This window comes from Cibotium barometz, chromosome 26 (genome assembly GCF_041138505.1).
Source record: "Cibotium barometz isolate CiBa-2024 chromosome 26, ASM4113850v1, whole genome shotgun sequence".
In the NCBI taxonomy this organism is placed as follows: domain Eukaryota; kingdom Viridiplantae; phylum Streptophyta; class Polypodiopsida; order Cyatheales; family Cibotiaceae; genus Cibotium; species Cibotium barometz.
In genome coordinates, this window is record NC_141071.1 from 16,171,191 (window position 1) to 16,188,923 (window position 17,733).

The window sequence follows — 17,733 nt, forward strand, 5'->3', positions numbered from 1 at the left end:
AAGTTCCACTTGAGGGAAATTTCAAGAAGAAACCCTCAAATAACTAGTTGTTATAGCCGTTTCAAATGCAGCTAGGTAGGGAAGCCTTAAGATTAAATGAATGTCAATTGAAAATTTTGCTTTGCATTTCCAAAAATTAGAACTATTCATGAGGTAGTGATGATGTATTGGCAAAGTTTTGCACTTAGGTTGCAAGTGTTGCGGCACAATTATGTTGAAATACGACACATGGCTTTGAGTTAAGCTACATGTTCGTAGCCATCCATGGCCATGGATGGGCAAATGCACATGGATGCCGAACTTAAGGCTAGAATTTGAAGGTTGTAGTACCCTTCTGAGGGGGTCAAAAACTTCACAATAAAGGTGAAAACAAAATTGCCCTTCAAAATAAGAGAAAAGTTTTGGGAAATTTAGTTATATGCACTTCCAATCTCTTCATAAAGAATAGCAAGTTAAAAAGAAAAGCCCTTTAAAAAAAAGGGGGCACCCTTCAAATTCTAGGCCAGGTGATGCCGCCGGTGACTAGACGACAGCCCAAACGCCCGATGACCTATATGGTCAAAGTCCCTGTTAGTGAATTCACCACATCGAGGTGGATTCTAGATATCAAACGATTCGGGGTCTAATTAGTTCGGCGGTGCAAGTAGCAGCCCAAACGCCCTATAACCTATATGGTCAAAGCCCCCCTAAGGCCTAGGGCTTAGCTAGCCATGACTATGGACAAGTAAAAGGTCGTGTCAAAAGCTGGGTCCCATTCGTGCTGGGCACACGTGCGGCGGGAGCAGGCACACCGAGACGAACCGGCTACGCAAGCACCTCAAAGCTAAACAACCCCCTCTTTCTCACTCTCGATACACGCGCGCCCACCCGCACCTCTCTTTCTAGTCGAAAACGTCCCCGCTGCTTTTTTCTGCTGCGGTCGTTGGATTCGTTTCATTTCATCTGCCACGTAGCTGAGCTGAGAGCTTTGCTTCCGCCATAGCCATGACCTCTGGCTCGCGCTTGCCCACTTGGAAAGAGCGAGAGAATAACAAGCGGCGCGAGCGCCGCAGGCGAGCCATAGCCGCCAAGATCTACACAGGCCTTCGCATGTACGGCAACTACAAGCTGCCCAAGCACTGCGACAATAACGAGGTGCTCAAGGCCCTCTGCGACGAGGCTGGCTGGGTGGTGGAAGAAGATGGCCTTACATACAGAAAGGTGAAGTTCTATGTCCCTCTTCTGCTAGCTAAGGGCATGATGCAATGTAAAAATCTATGCCATTTAGGGTCTGGATGATGATGCCATTTTTGCTATGGATGCTCTCTTAAATGAAGTCATTCTGGCTGTGGAGAATGATGCCCTGCTCGTTTGGATTTTGCAGGGAACAAAGCCCCCAGAGAGAACGCCAGAAGCTTGCCCTTCCCCATTCATGAGCCCGGCTTCCTCTTCGTATCCGAGCCCCGCCTCTTCGGCCTGCCCAAGCCCCGTGCGTTCTTCTTTCCCAGTAGAAGGCTCTCTCATCCCATGGCTCAAGGGCCTCTCCTCTTCATGCAAGCCTATGAGATATGGATGTTCTTACAGTGCCCCTGTCACCCCTCCCTTGAGCTCTCCTACTGCCAGGACCCCTAGAGTGAAGCCAGAATGGGACAATTACCATCACCACCATGTCCCCAAAGCCAACGATTCCGTGCCGGATTGTGCCGCCACTGCACTGCTCAACGCATGGTCACAGAACCCACACCTTTCCACAGTGGCTTCATCTCCACCATCGCCTCTGCTTCGTCCAATCCCCCAAGAGTTCAGCCAAGCTTGCAGATCTGCACATCCAGACTCTGCAGATGGGGGAGAGATCACCCTACAATACAGCAATGTCTGCAATGGGTCATCTCCTTGTCCTTCCCCCTCTTCTACCACGCCTGCATCGTCGTCTCGCACTCTGCCGCCACCTGCCCCTGCTGTTAGAATGTGGGTAGGGCCATGGGCATCCTCATCCTCTACCCCTCTATCACCCAGTGAAGCTAACATCTCCATGTGGAGACCTGGGTACTCCTTTGTCTCCCCACATGCCGTCTCTCCTGCAGCCAGTGTCTGCACAGGAGGAGGTACTGGTGGTGCTGAGCTTCTCCAAGATGCTGGCCAGAAGGAAGTTGTGAGTGTTCGCTCTGATCCAGTGTCTTTATCTTGCCATGTGAAACCTGTCAATGCATGGGAGGGCGAGCACATCCACGAAGAGTGTCCAGAAATTGGCTCCGAAGATCTTGAGCTCACCCTTGGTTGCTCCTCCAAGCAGAGATCATCATGATATTTATGACATGGAAGTCTCTGTCCTCATCCTTCAAATGCATGGGCTCACAAGGGATGGTGTGCCTGATGCCAAAACAAGCCCTATGGCATATGCCAATGCATCAATGTGCACACGGAAAGCTTTGCTTAGTTGTGCACTTCTTATGTGAGTCAAACATAAGAAATGCTTTAGGTAGAGCAAGAACACACTTCTCTCAACAATGTTTCCACATGGTGCGATGGGGCGTTTGATACTTTTAACGAACATGATTGATGACCACGGAGTGGTTAAGCTTGTCCTTTCACAATGCACATCTTTTTGCGATCAAGTTGTACTTTGACCACGGCAATTTCTTTCTTCTCTTTGATTCAACTTAGCCCACGTTTTTTTTAGTGTGTCCTCGTTTTTAGCTGTGTTGCAACTAGTTTTTCCTTAATTTCTTTCCATTGTATGAAATGAAAAGGCAAGTATGTTGTTTGTTTGCAAATTCATCATGTGTGGTCTGTTGGCTGCATCAAATGCGGTATGTTGGCTTGACACTTAGGTGGTGTCATATGGATCATATGTGGTTTGTTGGCTTCGCTAGGACGTTAAATTGAGTCATACGAGAGAGATGGGAGAGACCTACTAAAAGTTCTTTCTAAGTGTTTTCCTTTCAAATCATCGTAATTTTGGATGGCTAATCCCTCTATATTGGATTTGACATATCCTTGGTGTCTACAGTTAGAATTGGGAAATGAAGTCTAGCAAGCATTGGGGATCATATTTTCATCTCTCAAAGAAGTATGCTATACAGATGATAAAGGCATTTGCCATGGCTTAAGTCTATGTCAATTGGCACTCCAATGGAGGTTTATATAAAGACACTTCTCCATTGGTTGATTAGTCATTATATAAAAAGCTTGTAGGTGAGTTTAATCTACTTATAGAACACAGTGTCACGGTTCTTAATTATGTTAGACTCTTTTTTTTACAAAAGCCAAGTACAAAGCAATGTGCTTTGCTTCATGTGAAGTAGTTGGATTGACGAGGATTTTGAGAGACACAATGAGAGTTATGTAGCAGCATGCATAAAGTTACAATGTGATAATAAAATCTACATTTCAATTTCAAAGAACTCTATGTTTCATGTTTGCACAGTCACACGTGCTAGTTAGCAGTCTGTTTAGAAACAGCTCTCTGGAACATATGCTAGTTAGCAGTTTGTTTGAAAAGAGTTCTCTGGAACATATGCTAGTTAACAGTCACACAGGTGCTAATTAGTAGTTTATAGGTGCTGAAAACATGTGCTAATTAACAGTCTACAAGTGCTAATTAGCAGTCGTTAACTGTGCTAGTTAGTAGTCTATTTGGAAACAGCTCTCTGGAATATATGTTAGTTAGCAGTCTGTCCATCGTAAACAGCTCTCTGGAACATATGCTAGTTAACAGTCACACAGGTGCTAGTTAGCAGTCAGGTATGCAGTCAGGTATACTTCTTACATATTGTCAACAATAAAACTATTAACATAATCCCAAACTGCTAACTAGCATACCACTAATTGATAAACAAGGCATCAACAAAAGTATATTGACAACTAGCAGGTTACATGTCAAATCCCAAAGGACATGATATAGATTGCTTCATAACTTTCTGGAGTGATTGTGTACACTTGCCTCCTTTTTGGCATGTGCTCCATGGGTATCTAAATCTGTCATATCCAACGACCTCATCTAAAGGGAATCTCATCATCATCAGGCAATGGCACCATACGATGATAATCCCAAGGGTGCACATGGACCTTGTTAGGACAATGGTTCAACATGACTGCATGCATGCATCACAAAAGCATGCCAATGATCTTGTTGCAAGCGTAGTTGGATCTCGTGGGTTGTGACCACGGATTGCATGCAAAGAGCAAGACTTCTCAATAGTAGTGGCACAATTCCAATTAACCTCCCTGTTTACATCTCCCAGTTTAATCTCCCAAAACACATGGGCACATTCTCTTTCTTTTGAAGGATATATGCTACGATTGCTCCCTTAGACAAGTTGGCTACCAAAACCAGCCACATCCGTTGCACACTTTAAAGTGGTCCCATTTTTCTTTAATTGTTCATGTGCCAATGTTCTTTTTACAACTGCTCCTGCACCGTCATGCTCTCCCTTGCCATGCCTTGTTCCAAAGAAGAACTAGCTCGTCTCCATTCCTGTCAGTCTAGTATATCTTGCAACAAATTAGAAAGGCCTAGTAGCCTTGAACTGTGAGGCCGTGCTATCTGACCAGACCTAGTATTGTTTCACAGCGACACCTTGTCTTCGTAGCCAATCACAATGCAACATAAAGCAATGCTGGACAAACAATGTGTCATGCACCTTGTCATCTAATATGAAGAATTGGATTGTTTTGACTATTTCCCCTGCCTTCTCCTGAGAGTACATTATGTGTATGAAAATGGTTACTTAACTCGAGTGCCAAAGCATGGAATGGATCTCATTTTGCTCCTTGAATGCATAATATTCTGCAAAATCTACAGCTAAAACAACCACATCATTAGGAAATTTAAGTATACATTCCTTGAATTGTTGTGCTTGCCATTGGGCGATGTAGTTATGTGTCATGAAGAGCTTGAGCTTAGTCTTCAAGAGTTGAAGAAACTCCCAGTATTGCATGTCTTTATTCAAAAGATCTTTTTTTTTTTAATTTTTGTTTCCATGCTTGTCCATTGCTTTGACATATTCAAATACTTTTACAGTAATGGTCTTACCTTTCTTTTCTATCTCTAAGATGCATTTTTCCAACTTCTTCACACCACAATTCTTGCATGCTCCCATTAGTCACTTTGTGCTGTGGAAAAGACGCATATGTTTCCTTTGTGCTGTGGAAAGACGCATATGTTTCCTTTGGGCAGAGTATTGACTCCTTTGAAAATGTAAAGTGAAACCGAGCAACCAATGCTTGTGCCAGCACTTGTGGCATAAATGCCACATGTACAATTGCATCCCTATTCATGGATCTTGAAGGTATGAGACCGCATGTGGTTCAATGTGTCCTTTAGAAAGGACATTTGCACATGGTATTCGCAGCAGCATGTGTGTGTCCTTCAACTGACATACGAAAACTGGCTTTAGTATCTCAAAAGATCTCATCCCAATGTTGTAGCATGGATATTTTGCTTTGAACCTGTGAAAGAATTCAACCTATGAAATTTCACAATAATGCATTAATCTTAGGTCTAGACGGACATGTGCACTCATCACCTGATTTGGCTTTAAAAGTTAATAGCAAGTGCTAGAACTAGCACATGATAGTTAGCACTAGCACTGTCTTGTTTGTTACTAGACAGTGCTAGAGTTAGCACTTTGCCTTTCATATAATATGTAACATTTCCGCATGTCAGTTAATAACCATTCCTCCGTGATGCTGCCTGCTACGCTCTCTGTATCGAGGACATTGACAGTACTGGTGGATATGCTCTCAGATGTGGACATTTTTTCCATTTGTCTTGCATCACCCAGGAGCTAGTACGCTTATTAGCATGTCCCTCTTGCCGTGCACGCGTCGACCTAGCGACATACAGAGTTTTTTCCATTTGTCTTGCATCACCCAGGAGGTAGTACGCTTCTCAGCATGTCCCTCTTGCTGTGCACTCGTCGACCTAGCGACATACATAGTTTTGGGCATTAATGATCTTCACCCAGGCTTCGCTCGAGTAGATGCTAGGACTGGCCTCTTAATTTTACCTCAGCTATTGACTTGGGACTTGATGCCGCCGATGAGACAGAGATCAGGAGCCTGAGGTGCCTCCAGAGATTGAGTGGAGTGCACATGAGTTTGATGCATACCAGTTGATGCATACCAGAGAGTCCTTCACGAGAGCCACATCACAGCATACGAGCGTGTGGGTGGTGCTGGTCCTAGTGGCACCTCGGGTGATGGTGCTAGCAGTGCTGCTTTTCATGAGCAGCGTGTCCTTATTATAGCAGAGGAGCTTACACGAGCAGAGTGGCAGACACATACCATTGCTGATTATAGATTTTGAGTTTACAGACACAGGGACGTCTTGCAGTAGCACGACGTAGAGAGAGGGAGAGGGCTATAGTAGCTTATGGGACTCGTGAGCTCCCGAGTACACCGGCACCAGCTCATGATCCTGCCTTTGAGGCAAACCTCCCCGCAGATATTCGATGACCCCCGCAGCCGGCACAGCCTCCTCGACGTGCACAGTAGCCCTCGACGCGCACGTCGACCAGCAGTTAGAGATGACGATTTTGATTGGGTTGCCGTTGATAGTGACTAACCTCAGACTAGCTAGGGTAGCTCATTTTCATTCTGATGTACTTATTTGATGTTTATATCATTATGAGTTTTATTATTGAGTATCATTACATTTTAGTTGATGTTCTTGATTTTTTAACACTTTGGCTATCACATTGTTTGTTGAAAATCTCCACGCCATCGTACCCAAACATGCTCCGATGGGGGGAACCAAACTTTGCAAGCATGTGGGGGGGAGCCCACCCCCACATGCTTGCAAAGTTTGGTTATGATCGGAGCATGTTTGGGTTAGTAATTAATGCCTAGTGTGGATTTTTCAAGTCTCTTGGTGCTTAAGAGGCCATGGAAAATCCGAGCCTTCCCCATACCATCATACCCAAACATGCTCCGATGGGGACCAAACTTTGCAAGCATGTGGGGGTGGGCCCCTCCCATATGCTTGCAAACTTTGGTCATGAGATCGGAGCATGTTCGGGTTAGTAATTAGCACCCAGTGCGGATTTTTCAAGTCTCTTGGTGCTTAAGAGGCCATGGAAAATCCGGGCCTTCCTCATACCATCGTACCCAAACATGCTTCGATGGAAACCAAACTTTGCAAGCATATGGGAGGGGCCCACCCCCACATGCTTGCAAAGTTTGGTCACACAATCAGAGAATGTTTGGATTGGTAATTAGTGCCCAATGCGGATTTTTCAAGTCCCTTGGTGCTTAAGAGGCCATGGAAAAGCCGGGCCTTCCCCATACCATCGTACCCAAACATGCTCCGATGGGGACCAAACTTTGCAAGCATGTGGGGGTGGGCCCCTCCCACATGCTTGTAAAGTTTGGTCATGATCGGAGCTTGTTCGGGTTAGTAATTAGCGCCCAGTGCGGATTTTTCAAGTCTCTTGGTGCTTAAGAGGCCATGGAAAATCCGGGCCTTCCCCATACCATCATACCCAAACATGCTTCGATGGGAACCAAACTTTGTAAGCATGTGGGAGGGGCCCACCCCCACATTCTTGCAAAGTTTGGTCACAATCGGAGCATGTTTGGATTGGTAATTAGCGCCTAGTGTGGATTTTTCAAGTCTCTTTGTAATTAAAAGGCCATGGAAAATCCGGGCCTTCCCTATACCATCGTACCCAAACATGCTCCTTTGGGGACCAAACTTTGCAAGCATGTGGGGGGGACCCACCCCCACATTCTTGCAAAGTTTGGTCATGATCGAAGCTTGTTCAGGTTAGTAATTAGCGCCCAGTGCAGATTTTTCAAGTCTCTTGGTGCTTTAGAGGCCATGGAAAATCCGGGCCTTCCCCATACCATCGTACCCAAACATGCTCCAATGGGGACCAAACTTTTCAAGCATGTGGGAGGAGCCGACCTCCACATGCTTGCAAAGTTTGGTCATGATCGGAGCATGTTCGGGTTAGTAATTAGCGCCTAGTGCTTGCAAAGTTTGGTGATTTTCAACAAACAATATGGTGACGGTGATTTTCAACAAACGATATGATAGCCAAAGTGTTAAAAAATCAGAAAGCCATGATTGTCAACTAAAATGCAATGATCCTCATCAATAATGAGAAAACTTATAATAGTATAAACATCAACTAAGTACATCAGAATGTGAGCTAACACAGCCACTCTAGGTTTAGCCACTAACTCAAAAGATCAAGGTATTTTGAAAATGAGCTACCCTAGCTATTCTGAGATTAGTCACTCCCAAAAAATCTAAGTACAATGTAAGTGAGCTAACCCAGCTAGTTTGAGTTTAGTCACTATCAAGATAGAGATCTAGTCAGCAGCACCCTGTCTAGCTCTCAACTGCTCTAGAATGCTCTCATGGTCATCCACTCGAGAAGCCAAAAACGAGGGTGAGAACTGTGTTTTCGGCTCTGTACACTCGATCAAGAGTGAGCCTGGTAGCAACCACTATATGAGAGAACTGAAATGCCTCTAACTCCCACTTCCACTGCTGGGACTCAAGACTCCCCCACTGAAGTCGAATCTGCTGTAGAACCGACCTGCCACAATCATGCTATGGGCATCAAAAGAAAACCCATGATCATCCACTGTATCCTGGTCAAGGATGCACTTTGGCCTAGTGCAACTCATCAGATAGTAGTCTACTCCCTCACTATTTCCCACACCGGTAATAACAGCAAATACATCACCCTCCTGTAGCAAATCTGTCAGGTCATTATCATAACTGACCATGAACGCAGGACCTGTGTGCTCATCAGACAACACTGGATGTGAAGGATGCTCGGGGGAGAGGAATGCATGTATCCATGCATCTGTCCATCCTCTCGAGACACAATGTGACCAATCGCCATCTATACATGCTCCACAGAAGCATGCAAACCGTCGTGTGTAAATCGTGGGAGTCGCCATGCACGTGCTCCTGATGGAATGTAAGCCCAAGGTGCCAGGTACTGTGTCACAATCATGGGAGGCTCTACGGTCAATCATGCCACCATCCACATGCCAAAAAAATCTCCTGACAATCTGAGCATCACGTTTGGGATATGATGATGCTGCACTCCCACACAAATGTTGGGAGCACCACTCGACTACGTGGCCCGTATCTTTGAACCGCTCAGCATCCTGCCGCCGCAGCTGATGACGCCTCAGGGCACATTTCACACATGCGCTCGCACCATCATGCTCTCCCTTCCCACCGTGACCAGTCTCAAAGAATGACCAAATCACTGGGATACTAGACTGCACATGCCACTTATAAATCCATAAAACAAAGTCTTAGTTATTGTTTTCTTTAAGATGTTCTAGTGAATTTAGTTTAATTGCGAATATAAGAGAACCATAAGTACTACTTGTAGAGCCAATAGAATTGTCGTGTGAAGACTTGAACTGTGTGCCACAACCATCCGCCGACCAAACCCATCGCTGGCCATGTATGATCCCACAATCTCGTAAAAAATCATCATTGAGACGAAAACAGTGTTGCACAAAATGTGCATCATGTGAACGATCATCATTGATATAGAAATGATACTCTCGAATAATGACACGAGTCTCGGGGTACTCGCTATCCCATCTACATGAGCCTCTGCATGTTGATAGCTAATGTGGACCATAATAGCAACCTGGTGAGGTAAGCAATACACAGATGATTAGGACACAAAAAATCAAATAAGTAATATAGCTCAAACACGAAACAAATATTATGAAATATAACCATTACCTGCTCCTCTGAGAATTAATACTCAGATTGTATCTCCTGAAAAGGTGTGAAGGTGTAGTTCTCTGCAAAATCAATCACAGAGAGGCGACCACACCAATAGGAAGCTCTGCCAGGCATGCTCGAAACTGACGATCCTGCCACTTGGCGCAATGACTATGCCGTATATAGGGGTAGATCTGCTCCCTAAATGTGGCTGTGAAGTGACAACGTGGTGTATGTTTGTCCACGAGCTGCAACTTCCTGGACTATCCACCACTCTAGAGCTGGTGTGTCACATACTCATAACGTTGCCATGGCACTATCTCTTGGTCACTTGCATCAAGATCTACCATCTGTAGATGTGCAAGTGAACCACATGATGTGCAATTTCTCTCCACACAAGGCATCCTATGGAACTGGGCATCCTCCGTGCGTGCACACAAAAGAGAGTGGATGAAATCACGAGGACTACGAGGCAACTCTCTATGCCCACTAAGAGAACGGAACACATCATAAAAAAGTTTGAACTCAATATGGTAGCGACAACAACATGTGTCACGCTGACGTGAGTATCTCACAAACCAAGGCTTACACCCCTCAAATGACCTTTACCCAATTTTAAGCTCTGGATACGAAGCCACAAACTGAGAATACAACTCTGTTTGGGTCATTTCAAGAAAGCAAGCACCGTGCTCAATGAACACTCCTCTTGTCACTCTCTTACACAAAGCTTTCTTGAAAACTGGCGAGGCACGACAGGCACGACAATTCTCCTCCCACAAACTTTCTATCAAGGCTCTAGTGGTTTCATCTAGTAGGCGACCATGCCTAGCTACACGACCATTACTCGTCCACAAAGCACCAACCTCATTGGCATCTAAACCTTGTCATCTAATAGACCCAACTCTAAGTGCGTGTGGTGCTATGGAAAGGATGCGAGATGTGGCACTCACCTTACCCTTCATTTGGGAGCTACTTATGGGGCTGCCACAATAGCCCGTCGAGCAGCCAAGGCATCCGCAGAGTTCCTCTTCTTGTTAACTATATAGGAATGACGAACACTTTGTAGCACCACCATGCCAGCTCTCCTCTCTCTTCGACCTCCAATGTCGGAAAGCGCCGTGCAATTGGCCATGTTGGGCAGATCGATCAAAGCATCAAGCACACATGCCTGTGATGAAGGCATGAGGTCTTCGAAATAGGAATGGAAGATTGCATGGGCACGACGATGTGCCCCTGACTTTGATAGTTCTTTCCTATCCACACGCCAAAGGAGGGGGGTGGGTTCTTGTAGAAGAGAAGGGGACTCAGGAAGGGCGGGTTCATGTGGATTATCTAAACTAAGGGGTAGTGGGGGGGAAGAGGGTGGAGGGAGAGGAAGTGGAAGAGGAGGAGCAAGGCTTGGATCATCGCCAAACGGAAGGTGTTGCTTGTTGACGTGCTCTCCACTCTCTCTTTCTCTCACGAGCTACCCTTTTCCTCTCCTCCTCTTGAACTTGGTGGATGGGGGGAAGTCTAGTCCTATCATGTTTCCGACTCCTACGACTTTGAGAACCCATTCTCAAGGAAGCTAAGAGAGAAAAAATTATGAAGGCTCAATGATGGGATAGTACTAGAGATAAGTGTGGGATAGTACTAGAGATGTGTGATTATATAGGAAAAATAGGTTATCCACTTCAAATCTCATTGGATTTCCTATCTAAGATTTATTGGATAATTGAGATAAACATAAAGATAATTAAAGATAAACTATTATCCACTTAAAATTTAATATTATTAATAATATTTATTAACAAGTCCAAATATTTATCATTACTAGATATATAAATATATCTTTTATTTTATAATTATATAACTGTATTTTTTTATAATGTATTTTTTCCAAATTTTATTCAAAGGTTTATTCTACACAAAATATTTCCAAGAAATATTAAACTTAAAATTTTATTTTTTTTAATTGAATAACATGAACTTTAAAAATAATATTATTGATCTAATTCCAAAATATAATCCTTTAAAATTAGTGATTTTAAATTCTTTTATTTAATAAGTTATATATATTTTATTATTTAAAATTTTATATTCTATTTCTCTAAATTACTAAATTAACTTTATCAAAAATATGTTTTTGAAAAAAAAGGGGAGGTGAGAAGGAGGTTCCACGTGTCACATGCGTGCATGACACGTGGCATTGTCTTGACATGTGGCACTATTATGGTTGATGTGGCAATTCCATGATGTGGCATGCCATGTCACCAAGTGCGAGGTGGCATGCAAAGGTGGCAAGAAGATGTGGCATTAATGATGACTAGGATGATGAGGTGGGGAGTCAACTAGGTTGACCATGTTGACATGGAGGGTGGAGGTGGCAAGCTGCTTATGTGGATCCTCTCGAAGCTGATGTGGACATAAAGTGGCATGCATATGTAAGATTTGTGCCTACCCAAGCCTCACACATGGAATGATATCTAAGCTTTGAAGTTTACCGAGCCTAGATTTCCAAACCTAACTAGGATTGGTTTTAGACTTGCAAAGGGGAGAGTGGACACAATATGGGAATTTTCACTTGGGAGGATTGAAAATGGACCTTCCTATACTCAAATTAAGCTAATTTTTTTAAATAAATTCATGGCAACAAGCCCTAGAGTTTTTAGATTAAAAGATTCAATATTTGATTTTCTAGAATTAAATTACAATTGATTTAATGGACCTCTGACAATCATAATAAATTTTCCAAAGTAAATCTACAAAAATCCAACCGTTAGATTTATAATTTTACCTTATACCCACATTATACTAATCTTTCCCAATCTAATCATCACTAGATCCATACAATTTGAGCATTTTAAATGGTAGATGTGGTGGGAGGATAAAATAGTATGTTTTTAAATAATTCTCATACCTTTTAAATAATATAAAAAATAGTAGAACACATAAAAAATTACTCGATAAATCAAGTTAAGCGTATTTGTGATATGCAAAGTGGGAACATCATATGAGCAATAATGTAAAAGTTATAGGCAATTAACTCACATTCATTGTACCTGTCTAAACCTCCGACGACGACAGGGCCTGTATACAATTTTGGTTCCCAAAGAAAAGGGGATTTGTAATTATTGGATATTCGATTAGATTATAGTTATAGGTGCCCAACTTTGCATATGATGTTTCATTAGAAGACCTTGAAGTGAAACTCCTTGTTAGCTAATTAGGAGAGATTGTCTATTCTTCTTGAAAAAATGCCTATTTTTCGGCTAAAGCCAAGGGCGCCCACTACATGAAACTAGATAACCTCATCTTGCAACCACCCTTCAAAAAATTAAATGGAACATACATTCGCTTTCGGATGAAGAAGGAACGAGCGTTTGTTTTGCAAAATCGGGAATCATAAGAAAAGACGCAGGTGTGGCAGTTCTAATTAAGATCAAGAACGATCGTTTGCATGCGATGAGAGGGGAACGGCGGATGTGGCACTTTCGAAACGGTCATGGCACTGCCAAAACTGGGAATTTTTAAAATTGACTGGGGCTTTATGGGCTGCAAGTCGTCTGACAGCCTCCCTGAATATTCTCTACTATTAGTACAGTTACACCCCCAAGATTGAATGCAATTCATGCTCAATTAAATGCATTTATTCTATTTTTAATGCCTCTACCACATCACATCTGGCTAGATTTATTCTATTGTGAGAAGAAACGGACGTGGTAGATGTGCCACGGTTGTGGCGCCTGATAAGCGAACGGGCGTTTGCTTCTCAAAGCAGTTAGACAGAGAGAAATCCTTGAATTTTCCTCAAACACCTGTTGATTCAAGTGTTTCTCCGGTGTTTTTTTGTGTTTTTGTTTCAATAGGGAGCTAGAGCTAGTCTCTAGCTACCTATTGGTGCCTATAATGCATGATTTAGACTAACAAATTGAGATTAAGCTAGAATGCAAACCAAAAAGAAAAAACACAGAAAATTGAGATTTTGCTTAAATGTCAAGGGCAAGGTAAGGGCACTCACTTGCTTCTCCCGCTCTCTTGGTGAAGGCTCGAATGCTCTGATGTGCTGGATTAACAACCAAAGGTCTGGATAATCTACATTATTAAAAAAAACAAGATTAATCAACCAACCAGTGGATTTGTACTCCAATCGGGCTAAATCAAAGACTCTAGAAAATGAATAGTGTGGAGAACCCTAAGCCAAATGCCTTCCTTGCTGGCAGTGGCATCAAAGATGTTAGGGATAACACCTACCTTGCACACACAAGAAAGAAATAAGAAGAGAAGGATGCATGCAAGAGTCGAATCCGGAGAATAGCACTTGGCCAACCCTATGAGGGTTAACTCCTCGATGTGAAGCCGCTAGGGGCTCACTCCACACTCTCCTTGTGTCACCCAAGAAGAGATCCAATGCTAGGTAGAGAGAAAGAGGGAGGAAGCTATGGAGAGCTCAACCTCTACCTCATGCCACTAGTATGTAAATGGGACATGGTAGATAGCAAGGAGAAGGTAGAGAAGAAGAGAAAGGAGAGCATTACCATTCCTACTTACATACACCGACAATCAAACATGCAAGCAAGCAAGAACACAAGCAAGCAATACAACCACAAGCTCGAATGAGAGAGAGAGAGAGAGAGAGAGAGAGAGAGAGAGAGAGAGAGAGAGAGAGAGAGAGAGAGAAGGCAAACTCAAGTGAGAAAAATGGGATTGTCCCCTTTCATATTCCATAAAATGTCTTATATACATGAGCTCATATTTACAATGTCCGGCCGCCAATTTATAAGTGGGGACCCAAAATTAGTCTTCCTAGTTTTACTAGCTCTATGTACATCTATTCCTCATGACTGACGTTATACAAGCTGTAATCTCGGTCATCCCATGTCTCATATACAATCAGTGCTTAGGTGTGGTTACAAAAAGATAAAGTACAAAGGGTGGAGCCGCGCGAAAGGTCATGTTAACCGGAATGGTTAACATGCAAAAATGATGAGAGATGGTTGCAGTCTATGTGGACATCGTGCATCTCATGAAAAGGTATATGGGGCAACACATCGCTTCAAAAAAGAAAATGCAGCATAGGTTGAGAAAAATGCAGAGCTTCATATTAAGAAAAGGAAAGCATAGCATGAGAAAAATGCTCAACTTCGTATGGGAAAAAAAATGCAACATAGCATGATGATAGTGGTAGCTCTAATAAAAAATGCATAGAGGAGAAGTGGCTAAGATGGCTTTGATACTATTCATGGTGTCAAGATGGAGCATGTGCAAAGAGAGGGATGAAGCATCAAGCTAAGACTATGGTGGATGGTGGATAGCCATGGTGAGTGTGTGGAGACACAAAGAGAGAGATAACAAACCTCAAAGAGAGAAAGTTGCACAACTCAAATGATACTCCATATTATGACAGAACCACCCAAGTTTATGCTTTTATAGGCATTAAGCCTTGTCTTTTTACCTCGACTTTAATAAAGGTTGTTCAAACCCATAGAGGATATTTATACCAACTAACTCCAAAATACCCAATGTTCACAAGATAAGTGTAATGGAGTGAGACTTAAGCTAAGATATGGGATAAATCACCATGTAAGCTTGCACTCAAGGTTGCTAACCATGATTCCCAAGTGGTTTAACCTCACACCAAGAGGATGGAATAAACCTTCCAACCATAGGTCTATGGTAGCCAAAGGCTCCAGTGATCAAAAGGTACAAATGATAAAATGTCCAAAAGATACAAATAATGACCCATGAGCCCCTTATATACTTGAGCCCATGACCTTGGTCCTAGACATAATATATAAAGCTATTGCTTCATGATTGCAAAGCATACCCTCCTATAATGATTTCATCCTCAAAATCAAAGGGTGGTCATGCATGAAATATCCATATACAGAAGGCTATATACAAAAGCCAAAAATCACATCCAAAATTGAATCTCAATGTCATCATCAAGACACATGACCCCTCTTGGATCAAATGGAAAGAAATGTAGTGCAATGCCGATGATGAAGCTAACAATATATCCTCTAAGTCGAATGTGAAGCCAAAGGAGTCGTATGACCCCCCTAGGATTAAATGGAAAGGATAATACACTCCCATCGATGATGAAGCTAACGAAGTAACCACCTAGATTAAAGGGAAATTTGATCCATGCAAGCTCCAAAGCAATGGCTCTCCATCCACCTAGATCAAATGGAAGATATAAAGAACCAAAGTCAATGTAGAAGCTAGCTTTATATCCACTAGGATCAAATGGATAGTTGTGGTATGCATCGCAGATCCCTGAAATTGATGTAGCAATAGCTCCTAGATCAAAGGGAAAGCTCGAGTTCGAGAAAAAGCACATATGCTCCTCCTCTCACATGACAAAACAGTGTGAAGTCGACATCCAGAGTATCCACCAAATGAAATCATATGCCATGGCTAGGATGTCGAATGATCCTAATGTAAAAGAACCATCGTGTAGGCCAAGCCCAAGATCTGTCACATGTGCATCTAAGTGATATGCCACATAATCATCTAGACCATACATCTCAAATGACATATGATACACCCAAAGATAAATGCCTTAGCTCCAAAGAAAATAGGATCATGTATACAATCATGGAAGCCATAGGAACATGACTCAAAGTCAAGATCAAATGTGAATCCATGCCATCGTCCCATGTAGAATTGCTCAAAAAATCGAAGGTATGGATCCACTGCATCAATATGTGTATCAGCATGATCCAAACTATGTACCCTATCCTCATGTGTAAAATCCCCTATGTGTATATAATGATCCCAAGTAGAAGTATAATCATCACTCATCATTGAATACTGACAAGTTATCCACACATGAGAGATAAGTGGCATCATCAATCACATTAGTAATCATTGTATCCTCAAGGTCACTAAGGTCATCCCCATAGGTATGATCTATGGTACTCCTATATGACCTATATCCCATGATAAGTCAATCTCTATCAATGTTGAATCTAAAAAGATCTCCAAATCAAAAGTAAAGCACTCTAGATCCATGTGTATAAATCTGCCTCTCCTACGAGGTCTCACCTCAACAAACTCATCACTACTCTCATGCACTATATGCCTGACTGCTCAAACACATGAACTATCCCAACATGAACACTGCCAAGTAAGTTATGATAACTAGGAATAGTGATCATATGAGGACTGTCTCCAAATGTGAAATCCCTAGAGGAGTAGCCTAGCAATCAAACTCTAGGCTTGTGAAGCTAGAGGTTAAGAAAGTGGCTTTTTATACTTTTATGCTTCTAAAATTATGATAATCTTATGATTTAAATCCATAAATTGGATTTAAGTTTAGAAGATAGTTATACTATCATAATGGTATTACTAAGTTTATTCTTTTCAAAAATATTGAAAATTATCAGTAATAGCAACGGAGCTATGGTAAGAGGAATAAATCTCGTGAATTCTTTTATTCAAACAAAGAATATTGAACATATTTCACTTGAGGAATTTGAGAAAGAATATGAAAATAGTCATCTCGAGAAAAAGAACCTTTACCTAGGCCAAGCAATTGGCAGAAATTTAGAAAAAGTCCCATCATCATTAGCGAAGTAGAAAAAGCAACTAAATGGTAGGATGTGAATGGATGTGATAAGATGTGGATGTGGATGTGATGTGATGTAAATGGACATGGATGTGGATGTGGTGTGATGTAAATGAATGTGGATGAGATGTGAAGTAAATGGATATGGATGTGAATGATGAGATGAGAATGAGATGTGAGGTTATGTGAAAGAATGAGATGTAAAGTAAATGGATGTGGATGTGTATGTGTATGTGAAAGAATGTGATGTAAATGAATGTGGATGTGAATGATGAGATGAGAATGAGATGTGAGGTTATGTGAAAGGATGAGATGTAAAGTAAATGGATATGGATGTGTAAGAATGTGATGTAAATGAATGTGGATGTGAATGATGAGATGAGAATGAGATGTGAGGTTATGTGAAGGGATGTGATGTGATGTAAATGGATGTGGATGTGGATGTGGATGTGATAGGATGTGATGTGATGTAAATGGATGTGATAGGATG

The 17,733-nt window shown here is 42.3% G+C and overlaps 1 protein-coding gene across 1 annotated transcript; it reads left to right on the forward strand.

Moving 5' to 3' along the window:
- Positions 1-810: 810 nt before the first annotated feature.
- On the forward strand, positions 811-2,658 carry LOC147623723 (BES1/BZR1 homolog protein 4-like). Its single transcript, XM_086820880.1, has 2 exons — positions 811-1,200; positions 1,364-2,658. The coding sequence occupies exons 1-2, from the start codon at positions 985-987 to the stop codon at positions 2,282-2,284; spliced, it is 1,137 nt and encodes a 378-aa protein (XP_086677006.1). The 5' UTR covers positions 811-984; the 3' UTR covers positions 2,285-2,658.
- The last annotated feature ends 15,075 nt before the right edge of the window (positions 2,659-17,733 follow it).

Coding starts and splice junctions, on each gene's coding strand:
- LOC147623723 (XM_086820880.1), top strand. CDS start 985: ATGACCTCTGGCTCGCGCTTGCCCACTTGGAAAGAGCGAGAGAATAAC. Junction 1,201..1,363: donor ATGGCCTTACATACAGAAAG/GTGAAGTTCTAT, acceptor TGGATTTTGCAG/GGAACAAAGCCCCCAGAGAG.